Source organism: Artemia sp. Qi Xiang Cuo, chromosome 20 (genome assembly GCF_049724085.1).
Source record: "Artemia sp. Qi Xiang Cuo chromosome 20, ASM4972408v1, whole genome shotgun sequence".
Lineage (NCBI taxonomy): Eukaryota > Metazoa > Arthropoda > Branchiopoda > Anostraca > Artemiidae > Artemia > Artemia sp. Qi Xiang Cuo.
This window is the reverse complement of record NC_142813.1, coordinates 37,645,784-37,666,655: the sequence shown is the minus strand read 5'-3', so window position 1 is coordinate 37,666,655 and position 20,872 is coordinate 37,645,784. Positions and strand designations below refer to the sequence as shown.

At 34.9% G+C, this 20,872-nt stretch overlaps 1 protein-coding gene across 1 annotated transcript in view; it reads left to right on the top strand.

Moving 5' to 3' along the window:
• LOC148940168 (acetylcholine receptor subunit beta-like 1) overlaps positions 1-20,872 on the top strand; it is a 169,371-nt gene that overhangs the window by 85,985 nt on the left and 62,514 nt on the right. The window contains exon 5 of the mRNA XM_089106088.1: positions 5,923-6,097. Within this exon, the coding sequence (XP_088962214.1) occupies positions 5,923-6,097 (175 nt within the window). The remainder of the gene's footprint in view (positions 1-5,922; positions 6,098-20,872) is intronic.

Sequence of the window (20,872 nt, the reverse complement as noted above, 5' to 3'; positions counted from 1 at the left end):
ATCTCCTACAAGAGGATCAATACTAACTTCGTTGAGAAGACCCTGGTCCTGTAAAGCAGTGACTTCTGGGGGAACTGAATCAAGGATATCTTCAGCCATTTCGAAACTGCTGTCAGGAATACAAGAGCTTGATGTTCTTGCTAAATATACGTCAGAGACGACAACATCAGACGTGTCGATTTCAGCGAAATCGTTGATACACAAGGGTTGTAGCTCTACGTAACTGTTGAGAAAGGAACGATTTTCGAGAGGGTCTTCCGCAAATAGCTCAGGATCCCTGTCTGCTTGGCCGTATTGCTCGTCAACGTCAGTGTCCCCTCCATTATCTTCAGATATATCCTCGTCAAGGTATGCCAAGATTTGTGAGTCTGTAAGGTTCCTTCGTTTCATCATGGCAACCTGAAACAAGAGATTTGATGTCCAGGTTATTGTATCCAGGCCCAAGAAAGCCTGTAGGGTTAACAAGATTAACATTAACAAGATTATCAATAAACAAGAAAACCATATTTAACCACTAGTAGCTAAACAGTACCTGCTGATGGGTCATAAATGTCACGGATGAAAAAACGGCACTCGCTGACGTGACATGTATGTCACGGGTCAGAAATCAGCAGATGCTAACGTGACCTATCTGTCACAGCTGTTTTTTTGCTTTTTGTAGTCCACTGAGAAAACAAAACAATTTGAAATTTACATCAAAATGTTGTACAGACAATGGGAATTCTAACGAGCTATTACACAATCCCGAGCTATTACAGCTCACCATAGGCGAAATAAACAAGGTTATTTGACTATTTCAGTTTTACTGTATGCTCTCCGGCAAGAATAAGTCTGATAGCCCCTAGGATGGTCAACCACCATCGTGCAACCCACCATCTTGCAGCTCTTGAAACAGCAAATTTAATTATACCAAATTTAACTAGATGTCTTTAGTAGAAAAAAAGAAGAATTCCTAAAGTTGCGTGACATAAAGGTCACGTCGGGCGCGAAAGGGTTGCAGTTTTAATTGCTTAAAACAAGACAATGTGTCTATGGAATTTACCACATAATTACTCAATAAACAAACCGCTTTATTATGTAATTAAATAAAAAAACAAGTTTTTTCAACTGAAAGTAAGGAACAATATTAAAACTCAAAACGAACAGAAATTATTCCGTATATGAGGGGGTTTGCCCCCTGGTCAGTACTTCGCTCTTTACTCTAAAGTTCAAATTTTGTTTGAATCACAAATCCCTGAATCACAAAGACTGTTTGATTAGAATAGATAGCTCTTTTGAAAGTACTAAAAAAAAAACTTTAGCTCTTCTAAAATTCCCATAAAGCCTACTTGACCAAATGACACAACCATAGGAAATATAAGGGCTCACTAGCGCTTGGTATAAAGTTAAAAGGGCCGATAAATTCCCAAAGAGTCAAGAGTCAAAATCACACCATCAGATTCAGCATTTCAAAGAACCCTACTGTAAGGGTTTCTAGCTCCTATCTAAAAAATGTGGAATTTTTTATTTGTTTGCCATAAGAAAGATCACGAATGTGTGTTTATTTATTTTTTTCCAGCGGTGATCGTATAGAACAAATGATCCTAGAAGATCGAAAGGGGGCTCATCCGAGCGAAAATGAAAAGCTCTATGCTAATGCCTTTTTTTAAGGAAAAAGAATTAAAGGGCAACTAGACCCCCTCCCACGCCCCTTTTTTCCCAAAATGACCTCCAATTGAAATTTCGAGATGGCCATTTGATTCAGTATAGTTGAAAGTTCTATTAACTATCCTTTCATTTATTTTATTTAGGGGGGAGGCATTTCTCGGGGAGGGGGGGATTTCCATAGGGGGAATTTTCCGTGGATAGTGGAATTTTCTGATGCTTAAAAAAGTTAGCTTTACACCCATATTCTCGGTTTTGTGGTTTTTTACAAATTTTTTGTTCACTAATTTTGGTTTAGAACTCTCCAACAGTTGTTGCGAGGCAGGCAGTAAATGCAGTTAATATTCTTTTATGCTTTATTACGTTTTCTAGTTTGTGTTGATCAACAAAAGTAACTGTCGGCCTCAAAGCTTGCATCATTGAACATTCATTATTAGGAACTTTCAAACATCGAGGGGGTACCCACTTTTCATCACCTAGTTACTTCTGAGAACGTCATGTGTGCCAGAAAATTCCACCATGCTTAGAACAATTTCAGCCACGCTTGCCACAGTTTTCACTATGCTTGGATCACTTTCACAGCGCTTGACACTCACCACCTGTTGTGCAGGCTTTCTGAAAATGGGCATTCTTTGTTATACTATATTCTCAGGGCTTTCTAGCCAACCACCAAGCTTGCCACAGTGTTCGCCGCGAATGCCACAATTTTGCCACACTTAAAAGGCGCAACCTGGTGTGCATGATTTCTCAAAGTGGGTGCCCCTCACCAAAGATTTCAGTGTCCACAGAACGATTTTTCCACAGAGCGATCATCCGCATATGATCTTTCGGTTGTCGGTTTTTACTCAACTTAATTTCAAGTCGCATGGAACCAATTCTCTAAAATCGGGTTTTCCGTTGACGTTGATGTGTCAACAGGCCCGTTTTTCAAGGGCACTTAGCTTTAGGCTAAGTCAGGCGTGGGGAATCTATTAATTATAAAGGATGCCAATCCCTGCAGATAGTTTGCAATTTTTCACCCTTACCACTTCCACTCTTGCACTCTTTCACTCTTACCACTGCAATTTTCACTTTATGTAAGTAAGTATTTCATAGTTTGCAGAGCACAGGATTGCCATTGCAACGGAATTATCGATTCAAACATGGATTTTGCATGGGCTGATGTGCATTCTGAAATAGCAAATCGGCTCAGAAATATCGACGGACATTAAAATCGCCTCTCGGTTCCAGAGGCAGTATTTGCCTAAGGCGTTAAATTCTTTTCTCAGCATGATAAATGACAAACTTAAGTTTTTTTTTATTGAAAGTAAAGAGCAGATTAAAACTTCGAACGCTCTCGACCCCACGATCTTATTCTTATTGCTTTATTGAAAACATTTTAAGACTAATAAACATACTGGGTAATCGCAAGTTTTTATTTATCAATCAGCTTTCAAAACATTCCACGATCTCCCTTTGCCTTTCCTGTGCTCCATAAAACAAAGTCTATCGAAAGGATATAAGTAAAGGGGAAAGAACACAATCCTGCTTAACTCCTGATTTAATGCGAAACTAGCTCCTAACCTCATTTCCTACCTTAACCGCAACAGTGTTATTCTTGCACATAGCACCAATCACTTTAATATATTTGTCTGGTATACAATACAAGGATATAACCTTTGCTAAAGTTCTTATATCAACAGAATCGAACGCTTGCTCATAATCTTTAAAACTGAGGACCAGAGGTGTTTGATACCTCAGGCACTTCTCAATTATTAACCTAAGAGTGAAAGTTTTGTCGATACATCCTCTACCTTTTCTAAAACCTCACTGTTCTTCTTTTATAACTTTGTCGACAGCATCTCTCAGTCTAAAAAGTATCATATTACTAAGTAATTTGCTATCTATAGAGACCAGACTAATGCCTTGATAATTACCACACCCAGTGTTATCACTTTTCTTATACAGTGGTTTAATTAAGGTTTTTCTAAAATTGCTAGGTACTTTCCCTTTTTCAAAATCATATTCATAATCTTCAGTAGCTTATTTCTAACCTCAGAGCCACCATATTGAAGAAACTCATTTACCACACGATCAGCACTTGGAGCCTCATTATTTCTTAATCCTTGTGGTACTGTTGCTAATTCTTCCTCACAAAACAAATCTTCCTTCTCATCCAAGGTATCTGACTTTTTCAAGTTCTTATGTATCTTTTACTGCAACTCTGTCTCGGTTAAGCACATTCTCAAAATATTCTGCCCATCTCTCTTTCAATCTTTTCTTGTCACTACTTGTGGCGCCTTTCCTATCTTTAACTGGGACAAGTCGAGATTGACTACTCTCTGTCAATTTATTAACATGCCAGTGCTATATTTTGCTATTATGCTGTCTAGCTGCATCTTTTAGATCCTCGGACATTGTATCCATGGCCTCCACTTCAAACTTCCTTAGTTCATTTTATAATTTTTTCTCCACTTTCTTTACATTCCTTTTGTTTTCATAAGATCTATCACTCAGATAGATCCTATACAAGCCCCTTCTCCTGTCTATTAAACATAAAGCTTTTCACTAATATTCCAAGTTGCGCTCCTATCTTTCTTCCCTAAGACAGCATCAGCAACTCACAAATTGTTTTCCTAAAATTATTCCATCCATCTTCTACATTATAAAATTTTTAGCTCTTCAGTTTAGTATTTAACTGCTCCTAGAAAATTTCTCTCAAATTCTCATCCTGGAGTCTACCAACATCATAACATCCCGGGAGGTAGTTATGCTTCCAAAATTTCAGCTTTAAATTAACCCTAGACAAATCTAGAGGGTGATCTTTACTTTTAACATCAATAACAGTACTCCTATATACCCTAGAATCTATTATTGATCCTGCCAGTCTTCAGTTTACAATAACATAATCAGTAAAAACAGCTCTTACCATCATGTAATACCATGTTAACTTATGGGCCATTTTATGACTAAACACCGCATTGGTTATAACTAGATTGTTACACCTGCAAAATTGCAGCAGTTTGTAGCCATTGCTGTTTTCTTTTCATACGCCAAATTTACCTAGGCTAGCATACCATCTATCCCTATTTTTGCCTTTTCATCCTATAAAACAAGCACTGTTATAATGAAGTGGTTCATAATATTCAAAGGTGATTTCCCAAGGGCAATGTCTTAAATTTTTCTTTCCAAGATAGTTCGTGTTTAAACCCGACACTCAATATGTTTAAACATTCAGTTTGAAGAACACTTAGCTCAATCTAGATAATTTTTATTTTCCAATATTTGAAAACACCCTTTCAGTATAATAAATGTATATCTTCTATCTCTGGACACGTATCTAGAGGGAGCCTTTATGTCTTTGCCACTTTAAAAATTTCAGTATCTTCTTATTTTCCCTGTAATACACTACTTTTTCCATACGATCCACCTGTTTTGTCACCGTTGAGCCTCCTCCTCCATATGCAAAAATCTTACATGTGTGCTTTGCCTGATCAAATGCAGTACCTTCTCTCATGTTAAGCTACAATTGGGAATCAGTCCCCGATAGTTTTACGATTGATCTTGGAAATGCCTATGTTTTTTCCATTGGAAATGCATATGTTTTTTGCCATTCCAGTTCGTTACATACCTTGGCCTTTCTATTGGTTCAACTCTGGAAACAACCCGCCGATTGCTTGTCACGCAGATGCGAATTGGTTGTGCGTATAGTAAAATTATTTCAAATAAGTTAAGGTTCAGCAGACAAGGCTTAGCTCGGCTTTATAATGCAATTGTCCTCCCCCATTTTTGCATTTGATTCCTTCTTGGAGAATTTTTCCCGAATGCAATAAACGTGAACTTCAATCTGTTTTCTTTAAGTACGTTAAATTTCTGCTTTGTCCAGTCCAAAATTCTTTTTTATTAGGAAAAATAATATAACAGGCCCAACTTCAGCCCTGCTTAATTAGATCTCAAAGTTTAAGCCTGCCGTTTAGATAGTCTTTTCGTGCTAGTAAGTATTAATTACGGATACATTACGTCTCTTCTTTTTCTTGTATTTTTATGCACTCCTTCTATTTTGTTTGCTTTTGACGGGTAATAAAATAGTGTTTTTGTTACTATTATTAATAAAAATTATTTTTCTTTGAAACTAAAAACCACCAGTAGGCACTGCTGATCTACAGACTCATTCGCTAATTGATTTAATTGTGATTTCCTCCCATGCTTCCACAAAATGGAAAACTTGGTGAAGATTAAATTAGCTTTTTGGGCTGTCGCTTCGAAACTTTATTTTCAAACATCTTAATATCCTTTTAGGGATTTCCCAGGAGTACGATCGTCAAATTCTGAACGAGACCGAGAGGCATTTGGAGGCACGAGGAGAGGCAGTGATACTTCTGATACGATATTACTTACTCCAGAGGCTTATAGAGCAACTGAGGCTGTTGAATTTATAACAGAACATCTTAGAAATGAAGATGAATATATTCAGGTAAACATTTCCGCCTTTTCTGTATTAGAGAGTAATTTTATGATCCTGCAAAGAAGAGTAAAAGAGGAAGAAGTATATAATAGTAAATTAATAACTAGATCTTATTAAAAGTAAAGAAGAAAATAACCTCACAAAATTCAAGTAAACTTTTAAGTCTTTTCTTTATTAGAAAGTATATTTTAAATTTTGACAAAGTTAAAAAGTAAATGGGGGAAAAAGAGACTATAAAAGAAAAAAACTTCAATAGTAGATTAGACATAAATGTTTCGATCAAAGAAAATAAAAATGGGGAAGAAGGGCTTCCTTTGTTGATGGTAGGCAACAAACCCACTTTAATGAAGGCATTCCTTTAATTGACTTTCCAAAGGGAAAAAGATCAAAAACAAATGCAATAGAGACACAACAACCAAGGTTGTGATTAATAAGTGAAAGGTTGTGATGTGATTGATAAGGTTGTGATTAATAAGTGAAAATTTTTAACACCAGAAGTATAATACACATACAAAAGAATATTCCACTAGAAAAAAGAATTTATGGCAATATGAAACTCTCAATCTTGCTTGGTGGTGTGTCTGCTCTAATAATACAGGACATGCTAATCAAACAGTTCGTGGTAACGAACTGTAAGTAAGGAGCGGCCTGGTTCAATAGTAGCCGAAACTCTAAAAATTGAATTTTGATACCAGTAGATACATAAGAAGAATCGGATTTTTGTGCTGATTTCAAATATATAAGTTCCGTCAAATTTAATCTATTCCATCAAAAGTTACAAGCCTGAAAAAATATGCCTTATTTTCGAAAAAGAGGGAAACACCCCCTAAAAGTGATAGAATCTAAATGAAAATCGAAATGTCAGATTCAGCATAACAGAAAACCCCACTGAAGATGTTTGAAGCTCCTATCTGCTAAAAAGAGGAATTTTTTTTTTTTTTGCCAGAATAAAGATCACGGATGCGTGTTATGAACTATGAACAAGTTATGAACTTTCTCCATTGTTTACATATACTATTGGTTATTGGGAAGTATACAGACGTTTTCAGGAGAGATTTTGTCTTGTGGGGGGGTGTTCAGAGGAGGGGGTTACGTGGGAGGATCTTTCCATGTAGGATGTTTCCTTGGGGGAAAGGACATAAAATAAAAAAAACAAGTTTTTTCAACTGAAAGTAAGGAGCAACATTAAAACTTAAAACGAACAGAAATTATTACGTATAGGAGGAGGTTCGCCCCCTAGTCAATACCTCGCTCTTTACGCTAATTTTTTTAATAGTACTTTCAAAAAATCTATTTATTCTAATTAAACGGCCTTTGTGATTCGAACAGGGATTTGTGATTCGAACAAAATTCGAACATTAGCGTTAAGATCGAGGTATTGACTAGGGGGCAAAACCCCTCATATACTTCATAATTTCTGTTCATTTTAAGTTTTAATGTTACTCCTAGCTTTCAGTTGAAAATACTTATTTTTTTTTTTATTTAATACCGTATACAAAACGAATATCAAAGGCTGTCGATCTTATTACAAGAACCTCTTCTGGTGTAATTCAACCCGTTTCTACAGGTTATGTCGCATTGAATCTCTTGCTTGATTATGTCGTTGTATCCTGTTGAAAATACCTCCAGGAGATACCACCTCACGAAAAATACCCCCCCCCCCTGGAAAATAATTCCCCGTGAAAAGTCTCGCCCCCCCCCCCCCCCAAAAAAAAAAATACCCCTTATGGTTGGTATCCTATCACTTTCGACTTAAAAAAAGACTAGAACTGCATGGGGATTATAATTAATTCCAACCTCCATCCTCCTTTTGTCTCTCCCATAGAGCTAATTCTGTATTTATCCGAAGACTCAATGAGCATTGAGATGTTTTGGCATTAAAATGCACCCTTTGAGATATCCCCTTCTCTCCCTAGCTACAAAACAATTAGAACCCCATTGCAGAAGTATAAGTACATTTTAAGTTCTGTAATCTGTCCATTGCTTACAGATTGTGTTTGTTATTGGGAAACATACGGACATCTTTCATGTGGGAGTTTCCTGAAGGGGGCAGAAGAGTTTCTGGAGAATTTTCCATGAGAAGAACATTTTTGCACGGAGGGGGGGGGGGCAAGACTTACACATGAATTCCTCTTTTCCACTTTCCTTAACACTTATCAGCTAAATTAAAAAACAACAGAACCCAAATAAAATATTCCAATGCGGAAAACCATATTTTCCGCGAGGGGGTATTTTCCAGGGGAAGGTTTTTCCACGGGAGAGGGAGGGGGGGGGGTAATCGGCTAGAACCGTATATAGTGACGTGGTGAAGGAAACCCCCATTAACAGCTATAAAATGGGAGAAATAAATCTGGCTTTAAGAGTTGGTGACGTCCAGTTTTCTTTGTTTTTGTGACAACAAAACAGAGCTTTTTAATTAATCCTCTTGACAGTCATTTATATTATGACTTTAGAAAGTAAACAATTCCAACAAGGTTGACACATGTAAAGATTCTAACGTGTGTTTTACCCATTGTAAGTACGGTGGTTGAGTTGCAAGAGAGTTCAGTTATACGATGGTTCAGTTGCACGGTGGTTCACTTGCATGGTGGTGTAGTTGCACGGTGGCTCAGTGTCATGGTGGTTCAGTTGCACGGGGGTTCAGTTGCATGGGGGTTGACTTGCACGACGGCTCAGTTAAACGGGGTTATAAATCTGTTGTTTTCCAAATCATACCCAGGCCTTAACAAGATTCAATTTGAGGTATGTATAACTTGTTTCTTGTATCCCTGGCTAATTGCTTTTAAAATGTGTAAATCAATAATTGTACGTGTATCAGTACTGTCCTGCGTTTAAATTTTCAATTTCAATTTTGGATAAAATTTGAATATACTTAAAAATTGGCGATGAATAGTAATTTTGGTAAAAAGTCTTTGTTAATATTACTACAAAAGAATTTCGGTTGGATAGGAAGGAATATTATTGTTTGTATGAATGGAAATTTTGCGAGACTTTTGATCTTTTACATAACTAAAGCCAACACAACCTCTACAATAGGATTTTCTTATCGATACATTTCTTTTAATACATTGAAATATATCATATAAATAGAAAAAGAAAATAACACCATTTAAAACTGCTGGAAGTCAAGGTCTTTGCTGTAATTGCCACTCCGAAGAAATTCTTTGGTGAGGTTGTTGATGACTTGCCTTGCCTTTTCCACTTATCTGCTGGTAGAAATGAGAATGTAACATTTTAGCTGTACAGACAAACAATTTAATTAATTCCTATTCCCCTCTACCTCTTTCAACATTTATATGAAGCCTCAGGAAGAGTAAGCAGTTTGTCCATTAAAATGTACCTTATCAGGAATCTACACTATCCCCACCTAAACAAAGACTCACCCCCCGCTCATTATAGCTGACAAGCAATTAAAGATCACCAAACATAGCCTAATTTCATTACAAATAAAGCGAATCAACTTGGTTTAATCCAGTACTGCCACCGTGTGGCATCACTTCTTTTGCAGCCGGGAAGCCTAAAATATAGTTATTGATACTTTTAAATCAATTAGCTTCTCAGAATTTTAAATTGATTACAAATTCATCCTCTTTGGGGTAAAGTCGTTGTTTGGTGCCCTAGAATGGCAGAAAACAAGACTTTTCACTGGCCCAATCTGTATGGTCACTTAAAAAATAGCTTTAAATTTTAGTTTAAATGAGCTCCCTCCCAATTATCTTGGATCTTCGGTTTGATACAATCGCCCCTGTGGAAAAAAACATGCATCATCGATGTATCTTCTAAAAAAAACGAAATTCCACATTTTGAAGATTGGAGCTTGAAACCTCTACGGTAAGGTTTTCTCATAGGATGTTTCAATCATATCGCTTGCGATTTTGGGGATCTTTCCCCTTTTTCAAAAATCAGACAAATTTTCTCAGGTTTTTGGTTTTTGGTGGGTAACAATAAATTGAAAGAATTTTGTATATTTAGAATCAGCATAAAAAGCCAATACTGCCGGTGTAACAATTGTCGTGAGGATTCCATTTTTAGTAATGGTAAATATTGGCCCAAGTCACTTTTTGCTTCAAATTTTTATCACAAACTATTTGATAAGATTATCTTGCGACGGAAATTTTTTGAACCTGTTCATTTTATTTAGTTGAATAGGACAATAAAAAGAAAGAGGGTCAATTCGACAGCTAGATAGTAAGTCTAAATTTTGTTTTTCTTTCGCTATTCTATTTTTTTTTAAATGTCTGAATATATAAGAAATTTAAGTTCGAGGGGGAGAATTGTCCTGTTATGAAAGAGGTACATTTTACGTTGCCGTTATAAAATCAAAACTTGGTATCTATGCAGGCAGGATGATCTTTGAGCATATCTGTTCCTTCTCTAAACTATTCTAAGGCCTAAGAAATTGCATAAAGACAAGTCTACATGTGTTATAATCTGCGAAAGCAATAAATATTTCTGTAATTTTGGTTTTAGTTTGATTTTCTTTTAATAATAAATGCATTATAATTAAATATATTATTTACTAGATAAGTTGATCCCTTTACCAGAAATCCTTGTCGTTTAAAATGTACTATATTTTGTTTCATTTTGCATACAATTTAATTGTTCTTTTTATTTGAGTGTTTTTTTCCTAAAAGTATTTAAAAATAAACTTATTCCTACGAAAAAGTATCCTGGAATATATTTCCTGTAACCCAACCACCACTGCTAGTTTGCCATCTGGCCCCCACCTCCCTTGGAAAATTTTCCCCCTTCGCATTTATTTTTGTGGAACGGTTGGTTGTACAAAACTTCGGATGGGGCTCATCTGATTGGAAATGGAATTTATAGCGCCCTTTTTCTTAGTCAAAATTGATTTGAGGGCATACCCCCCCCCCCACGAAAATCATTTCCTAAAACAAACATACAATCAAAGTTTTAAGACATTCATTTTCTCTAGCAAATTGATCAAAGATCCATTAATTATGCCTTTGGGGATGTCAGCCCCTCCTCCCCCACGGCCCTCAGGGCAAAGGCTGAAAGTTAGGCGATTCGTACGTTGTTTACGTGTAGTATGTTTCTGAGATGGGTATGCATGTTTGACCTTCACTTTTCAAAAAGACGAAGGGCATTCAGGTAAGCAAAGGGTTTCAAAAGGGCATAACTCAGGACAGACTGAGTATATTAATTTGGAATTTTCAGGAAATAAAAAGGGAGATGATCAATTAACCAAAAAGGCAATATTTGCTCGCTATTACTGCTGCTACAACTACCACCACTACTACTGCTGCCAAACTACTATTATTACTACTTCCTCCATACTACTACATTTACAACATTGAGGAGAAGTTTGAACTAAATCAAAAGACACTATCTGTATGCCCCTTGTCAAAACAGCGTATCTCAAGAATGAATTTGGGTATCAAATTGGAGCTTTCAGAGAATGCTTAAGAAAGCAAGATCAATTGACTAAAAGGCAGTAGTATGTATATAGGACACTAGGGCATAAATTGGGGATTAGAAATTTTGATTTTGGTTCAAAAGGGCCCTCTTTCGATTTATTAAGACTATTGGTTTGATACAATCACCTCTTAAAAAAAAAAACAAAAAAAACGCATCCGTATTCTTTCTTCTGGCCAAATAACAAAATTTCTACATTTTAGCAGATGGGGTTCCTTGAATTTTTTTTCCCCCTTTTACGAAAAAGAGTAGTTAAACAAGATAAAAACTAGTTTTTTAATGTTTTTTAATGCAGCAGAAAAAGGGTAAATTGTTTTAATGATGCATGCTTAAAAATTTTTTTTTCGCAGGTTTTGGTTTAGGAAAAAGAAAACAGCTTTTGTAAGAATAACCGATAAACTTGTACACATACATATCGAAAAACAGCGTATTTTGACTGCTTCCAGTTTTCCATAAAATGGACCACCTGAACGTGGTATTACCACACAAGGCAATCATGGTCCGTTGAAAGTGAACATCTAGAGATAAGACGATTTTTCTTGTAGCTGCAAAGTCGCCCTTTTCTGTCACATCAGAAATTAGTTGAGGAGAATTAGCTATATAGAAATAAAAACTAGTTCTGGCTTTTATGATAAGCCAAAGCAGGGTTGCCACTGTCAGAAGGATTTTACTAGATCTAGTAAAAAAAAACGAATCTAGTAAATTTAGAGGATCTAGTAAATTTCCCGAAATCTAGTAAAAAATCATGATTTATAATAAGCAAAACATTTGTTATTTTCCATGAATTCAGGGGGAAAAATTTGGGTCCATTCAATACAAAATCTGATTTCGATTACGTTAGATTATGGCTACTATAGCTCTCATTTTGCGATTTCGCGTCAACCCTAGCGCTTAAAAACCTCTTGTTCTCTTTTCTCTAATTTACTTTCTACTTTTCTCTTGGCTTCTTCTTGATACTCGCTTTGAAAGGCAAACTATTTAAAATCAGGACTGGTATGCCGGCTTAATTTGTTTTGAGTAAATTTTCCCAGACTCTCATAACAGCTGCTACGTTTGTCGTACGTTTGCTGGAAACAAACTTTTTCCATACTTGCCCAAGTTCTTTCTGACTCTGCAGCTTGGCCCATTCAAGTGCCGGAGCTGAGAGATAGTTTTTGATTTTTTTTCGGTAATCAAAACCAAAAACCGGAATAGGCTAAATGCCTCGAGTGCTTCGTCCCTGATGAAAACAAAGCAACTTGTTCTCAGGTCGTCAAGTGGAGTATATGACTGGGTGAAATGGATGTATTGAACTTGCACAAGTTCAAGAACTTGCAAATGTTCAAGAAAAATATGAACAATATTTGAAAAGCTGAAGTGCTTTGAAATATGGTAACTCTGATTTCAGGTTTCAGCTAGCAATATTATAATTTGCGCTTATAAGAATTATTTGTATGGACTCCAAAGTTATACTGGATAACTGTTGTATAATCTAAGCAAAAGTTTTCGCTCTATGTTTCTCCCTGACAGACTAGTAGTCTCTAAGAACTAATCTGGAAAAGTTCAAACTCTGAATTGACGTAAAATATCTATTTTAGCAGTTTTTGTGTATTTGCCATTAGATATTAATACTGAAAAAAAAAAAAAAATAGAATATGGATGTTCATCATTTGGTAAGTAGAGTTACTGTAATCCATCTAGATTTTGTTTGTCATATGATAAAAGCTGAAATGGTAATAAAAAGACCAAAATACTATCATGCAGCAAGACTTCTGTCCAGTAGAGGTAGGGTATGATGTGAATAAATCAATCGTGAACAAAGAATAATTATCCTATTGACACATTTTCTATAAAGTCCCTCCAGTGTCCAAACACAGGAGAAAAGCCCTGGAACTGACTTATTAGGAGTCGAATAATAGAAACCAAGATCTATACAAAAGAAAAACACTATCACATACAGAAAAATAATTAAAACCAAAATTTGAAATATATTTCCCCCAGGCCTCCTCTCAATGATGTGCAAATATTTAGCCCAATTGGTGCTTTCCATATGTTGTTCCGTTTCATGATTTCGTCAGTGTTGAATCAATTTACAGGAATTAAGTTGAAACAAGAGTAACGCTGGCAAATTGCATGGGAAATATGTAATTTGCTTTTATCATATGACAAACAAAATCTAGAAGAATTACAGTTACTAAACTTACCAAATGATGAACATCCATATTCTATTTTTTTCAGTATTAATATCCAATGTCAAATACACAAAAACTGCTAAAATAGATATTTTACGTCAACTCAGGGTTTGAACTTTTACAGATTAGTTCTTAGAGTCTGTCAGGGAGAAACATAGAGCGAAAACTTTTGCTTAGATTATGCAACAGTTATCCAGTATAACTTCGGAGTCCATCCCAATAATTATTTTAAGACCAAATTATAATACTGCTAGCTGAAACCTGAAATCAGAGTTACCATCTTTCAAGGTCCGTCAGCTTTTCAAAAATTGTTTATCCTTTTCTAGAATTTTGTAAGTTCTTGAATTTTTGCAAGTTCAATTTATACATTTTAGATAAAAAATAATTTCAAATTGCACATCGTTTTTGTTTTACAAATATTGGTAGAAACAAATAAAATATACATTTGACAATCACGCAATTTTTTATAGAATATTTTTCATTTTAATTATTAGAAATTTTTGCACTAAAAAAGACTTTTAATTATTATAACGCATATTTTTCAAATATAAAACCAGAAACAAGATGCAATTTGGAATTAACATAAAAACCTGTTTCCTTTGATATGTATATTGTTACTGAAAACTCTTTTTTTTGGGGGGGGGAGTTCGATTGCAATTAGCTGAAGGAACTGCTTGTGCAAACTAGTTATAACGAACCGTGTTATTCTTTTGGGTTTACACTTTTGTCTTTTTTTTTTTTTTTATAGCTATTGCTCCGTCTATGACAGTTTAGTCAAAAGGAAGACCTGCGTTCAAGAGTATTTGATGTCAGTCTGATCAAAGATAACGTTAATTGCGTAAAAATTATTATTAAAGTTGGAAAATGAAAATGGAAAAAAAATAAAAGGTTAAAAATGAACGATTTCGAGATATGGCAGGCCAATGCTCGTCAATGTTTTATTCATAGGATTACTTTGGTTGTTAAAAAAATCACTTTATGAAATCTATTTCCCATAAATCACGGGTCTGATACTGACAATCATGATTAAGTTAATTCTTTATGCTAATTTTTTATCTACAGCCAGATTAATTCACACTAGTCAGAATTAGACACTAGTGGATATTTTAAATTCGGATGAGGTCGAAAACAATAAGTCTTTTAAGTGCGACTTTTTTTTGAAATTGTGATTACATCTTTTGTTCTTACTTTTCAATTTGTATGATTTGCCTGACCTGAAGACTATTGACACAATGGTATTTTTTTTAAACTAATTATTTTATGATGTATAAGTTTTCTTTTTCTTGGCAGCCCTAGTCAAATTTAAGGTGCACTTTTTAATTTACATAATTTTACAACTAAACCGGTTGTCAATTACGTTATTTCTATTTTGAAGTGACATAGATTGTATGGGTTTTTGATTCCCTTGAATACTAACGAGAGAGAATCCAGAAAAATCAGTTTAAAAAATCCTAGATTAATTGCTTTAAAATATGCCAGAAATTTTTGTGAGCTGCTTATCCCTTATGTAAAGACCAGCCCAATAAGTGTTTAAAAACTGGCATTTTTCCTCTTAAAAATACAAAATTGAAGGGTTTAGATTTCAAACCTAAAAACGGAAACTGGGGGAGAAATTTCAAACACACCTCAGATTCTAAGCACTCCATCGCCTGAACTGTTTCGTGAATATGAGTTGTAGCGGTTTTTCTTCGTTGATTGTTTTTACTTTTTCAATATATCTGAATTTTATGACCTGAAGACCATTGATAAATTTAAAGCCGGGCTTCGCCAGCAGGATTTCCAGAATCCAAGATTCCAGACTATTGTTTGACGTCATGGATACTCCGCATCTGGAATATGAAGCCTATCCAGTTGTACATCCAAATAATTCAAAAAAAGGATTTTTGAACTTATAGTTTTGCGAAGTTTTCAATCATACTATGAAAACGAAAGAAAAGAGAAAGAGACAGAGAAAAAAGGAAAGGAGAAAAAAGAAGAAAAAAGAAAAAAGATTGTGAAAATTCTATTGATTATCTTACTATAGTAAAAATCAATGCTTGATGATGGGCGTGCGGCGTTAGCCGCACTCGCAAAATTTTTTTTGAGCATTTAGTAAAAACAGATGCGATTTAGTAAATTTTTCCTATCAGATTTAGTAAATTCTTCCAGGCCAGGGTGGAAACACTGGTTGTAAACCGAAGACTGACAGGATCAATACAATATGCTAGGGTATATAGCAGTGCTGTTATTGATGTTAAAAGTAAATACCACCATCTAGTAGTGTCTAGGGTTAATTTAAAGCTGAAATTTCGGAATGGTTGCTATCTCCGGAAAAGTTTTGATGTTCATAGACTCCAGGATGAAAATTGGAGAGAAACTTTCCAAGAACAGTTGAATACTAAACTCAAGAGTTTGAAATTTGACAATGTGGAAGATGGATGGAAGGATTTTAGGAAAACAATTTGTGAAGTTGCTGATGGTTTCTTAGGGAAGAAAGTTAGGAGTGCAGCAAGGGATATTAGTGAAACAGCTTTATCTTTAATAGACAGGAAAAGGGGCTTGTACAAGAATTATCTGAGAGATAGATCATGTGAAAACAAAAGGAATGTAAATAAAGTGCAGAAAGCATGAAAATATGAATTAAGAAGGTGTGAAGTGCAGGCCATGGATAAAATTGCCGAGGATCTGGAAGATACAGTTAGACGGCATAATAGTAAAATATTGTACTGGCATGTTAATAAAATTAGAGTGAGTAGTCATTACGGACTTTTCCCAATTAAACATAGGAATGGGGCCACAATTAGTGATAAGTAAAGAGTTAAAGAGAGATGGGCACAACATTTTGAGATTGTGCTAAACCGAGATAGAGTTGCAGGAAAATTAAAAAAACCGAATGAAAACCGAGATATAGAGTGAAACGAAAAAGTTTGTGACACCTTTGACGTGAAGAAAGATTTTATTTTGTGAGGAAGGATTAGCGACAGTACTTAAAGGATTACAAAATAATAAAGCTCAAGGTGCTAATGGTGTGACAAATGAGTTTATTAAATATAGTTGCTCTAAGGTTAGAAATAAGTTACTGAGGATTATGAATATAATTCATAAAAAGGGGGAAGTACCAAGTGATTTTATTAAAACCTTAATTAAACCACTGTATAAGAAAGGTGATAAGATTGAGTGTGGTAATTACCAAGACATTAGTCTGGTCTCTGTAGGTAGCAAATTAATTAGTAATATGATTCTTTTTAGACTGAGAAATGCTGTAGAATTGTAGACAAAGTTATAAGAGAAGAACAGTGCAGACAATATAATACAGAAGAACAGAGAAGAATATAACTTGTACTTTACTGAAATTAAAAAAAAACAAGTTTTTTTTAACTGAAAGTAAGAACGACGTTAAAACTTAAGACGAACAGAAATTATTCCGTATGTAAAAGGGGCTGTCCCCTCCTCAACGCCTCGCTCTTTACGCTAATTTTTTTATTCTTTAAATTTTTTTAAATTGTTAATTTTTGAACGTTTTTGTATTAATGCAGGTTTTGATTTCGGCTCACCGTAAATGAATAATTAAAACAAAATTTGCATATTAATTTTACTTTTATTTGGTTAAATGGCTTTCTTGAAACTTGTTTAATTTTAGTTACGAACTTTTTTATTTGTAATAAATATACCTAACTTACGAATTAACTTACATAACGAACTTCCTTATTGAGAGATTTTTAATACGTATATTAGGGGGTTCAACTCCTCTTCAATACCTTGCTCTTTAAGCTAAAGTTAAAATTTTGTTCCAATTCTTTAAAAATGACCCCTTAATCACAAAGGCCGTTAATTAGAATAAATATTTCTTATGAAAGTACTAGAAAATCTTTGGCTTAAAGAGTGAGGTATTGACTAGGGGGTGAACCCAATCATATACGTAATATTTTAAGTTTTGAATTTGCTTCTTACTTTCAGTTGAAAAACTTGTTTTTTTTTTATTTAATTTCTGATCCTTTTCTTTAATAATGCTGGAAAATCTGGCGCCCCCTTCATAGCAATGTCCCTTCCCCCATGAAAAATTCCTTCATGGAAAGATCCTCCCATATAACCCCTGACCCCCCACCTTCCAGAAGAAATCCCCCCTGAAAACGTCTGTATACTTCCCAATAACTAATACTAAGTGATAAAATTGGATAAAATTCATAACTTTCAGTCCTCTCTCCAGGAACTTCGGGGGATTAATTCATCCAAAAATACATACTTATCATATTTTTGACCATTCTGAACAACATGGCTATCTCCAAATTATGATAGGGTGACTTTGGGAAAAACTTGAGCGAGGGAGGGGCCTAGTTGCCCTCCAATTTTTCGATCACTTAAAAAGGGCACTAGAACTTTTAATTTCCGTTCCAACTAGCCCTCCCACGATATTCTAGGACAATTGGGTCAATTTGATCACCCCTGGAAAAAAAAACAACAAAAAAACAAATAAACACGCATCCGTGATCTTTCTTCTGGCAAATAATTTCTTAGACCACACTGCTTTTCCATTAAAAACAAAAAATTTTTCCATTCTTGTTTAAAATTTTTTTTGTTCTTCTGGCAAAAAATGCAAAATTCCACATTTTTGTAGATAGGTGCTTGAAACCTCTACAGTAGGGTTCTCTGATACGCTAAATATGATGGTGTGATTTTCATTAAGATTCTATAGCTTTTAGGGGTCTTCCCCTCTTTTTTCTAAATTCAGCCAAATTTTCCTTTCAAATTTGATGGGTAAGACTAAACTTGATCAAATTTATATATTTGAAATCAGCATTAAAATCTGATTCTTTTGATGTATCTATCTGTATCAAAAATCCGTTTTTTAGAGTTTCGCTCCTTATTTACAGTTCGTTACCACGAACTTTTGAAAATTTAAGTGAATTTAGTGAATGTGCATATTCAGTTTAATATACATATGCTGATATTTATTCCTGAAAATCTTAGTTATATTTTGATTTCTTAAAGTTGAAAAAATGAAAAAAATTAAAACAAATTTTTTCAGTAAAGTACAAATTATATCTTGGCTTTTAGAAAGCATAGGGCTTTAGAGCCCTACTCTTATTAATTTCTGCTCGTTTTGAGTTTGACTCTGTTATTTATTTTAATTTCTGTTAGTTTTGGGTTACATTTATTTATTGATGCTGATTTGTGGTAGTTGTATGCTTGGTAGATTATTTGATTCTATTTCTGTTCCTTTTTGGTTTAATGGAGTTCTTTAATTAAAAAAAAAACTTATTTTGTATAAAAGTTTTTTAATTAATCCTTAGTAAACACGGTGGGAGCAGTGAAGATGTCAAAAATAAAATCAAATAGAAAAAAATATTTTCAAACGTGGCTCTTAAGCATGGGCGCTCTGTAAAGTGGATGAAGATTTGTTTTCCAGAGAAATTGCCTATGGATTGTTCTCGGTATACGGCTGACTGACTGTATTTCAAACCGTAGGCTGTACGAAAAGTGTGGTTCAGTCCCGCTCTCTAGGGATATAATGAGAGAAAGATTGAAATAGCTAGGGCTCGTTTTGCAGCTGAAGGATGATAGATTGCCGAAGATTGTCCTTTTCGGCCAACCGTCCTGAACTAAACGGAAAGAAGGTCGTCCACGGTTGGGGTGAGAGGATGTCATAAAGAAAGATTTAAAGGAAATGGGAACTTCCTGGGAGGATGTAAAGAGGGAAGCTTTGAGTAGGTTGTGATGGAGGAGGAGAGAGCGTAGCTGTGTTGATCTTAGATGTCTTGGTGCTGAGGTGGGTTGCTAGTAGTAGTAGTAGTAGAATCTTTGCTCATACTTGTTGGTATCCCTGCCAACAAGCCTTTGTGAGCTACACAAAGAGCACGGCCACATCTGGCTCTCAGCTGATCCTAAAACACCAAGATATAAACATACAATAATGCAAAGACCACTCTTTGGCTGCTAATTTCAGTAAAATGTAGAGTGTAGGTGGCATTTAGATTTTTGTAATGTTTAAAAGTAGTTTTTTTTTAATGTTAGTGACATTGAGAGGAGAGGAGGTGGGATTTTCTTTAAATTTTAATATTAAAAAAAAAAATCGCCAAGATAAAGAAGTTAGTCAGGACAAGGAATTTAAGTGTCTCAACAGTTGGATCGAATACGATGGTGGAATAGCCAACAAACAAAATTGAGATAAGAAGGGGACAAGCAAGATCACTATTAACAAGTTAAAACCAGTCCAGCGCAGTAGTAAACAATTTTTGTGTTTGAAGCTTTGAAGAAAGGAATCGATATTAATAAAATGCCTTGGCTTGTTGGCACGAACCCTGCCATAATACTGCGAAAAAAAAAATCTAAGCAGCTAAAGCTATTGAGTTCATAGCAGAATATCTTAGAAAATAGGATATATACGTTCTGGCTAAATTCAAACTTCATCTATGTGTTTATGTGCGTTGAATTTCTTACTCGTGCTTGATGACGAAAATACCCTAATAATAGAGATGATAGTATACGGTATAGAATCCGTGCAAAATAAGTGTGTTGGTCTTTTCAGCAGAATTGAATAAAAAAACAAGTCTTTTTAACTAAAAGTAAGGAGCGACGTTAAAACCTAAAACGAACAGAAATTATTCCGTATATGAAAGGGGCTGTCCCCTCCTCAACGCTTCGCTCTTTACGCTAAAGTTTTTTATTGTTTAACAAAACAGAGTTGTAGGAAAGTAAAACTTTAGCATAAAAAGCGAGGTGTTGAGGAGGGGACAGCCCCTTTCATATACGGAATAATTACTGTTCGTTTTAAGCTTTAACGTTGCTCCTTACTTTCACTTAAAAAAATAGTTTTTTTATTTAATTTTTGAACGTTTTTGAATTAATACAGGTTCTGATTTTGGCTCACCGTACATAAATATTCAACACCAAATTTGCATATTAATTATATTTTAGTTTGGTTAAATGGCTTTCTCAAACGTTGTTTAATTTTATTTACGAACGTTTTTATTAGTAATAAATATACGTAACTTACGAATTAACTTACAAAACGATTTTTCTATATTCATATAAGTAGAGCAGTAGGTACCATTTTGCTTGCCTTATATTCCTTCCTGTGATATTTGCTTGCCTTATGTTCCTTGGTACCTTTCCAGAGCATGTACTTATGGACTTGCTTACCTTATGTTTCTTCCTGTGCTATTTGCTTGCCTCATGTTCCTTGGTGCCTTTCCGAGCA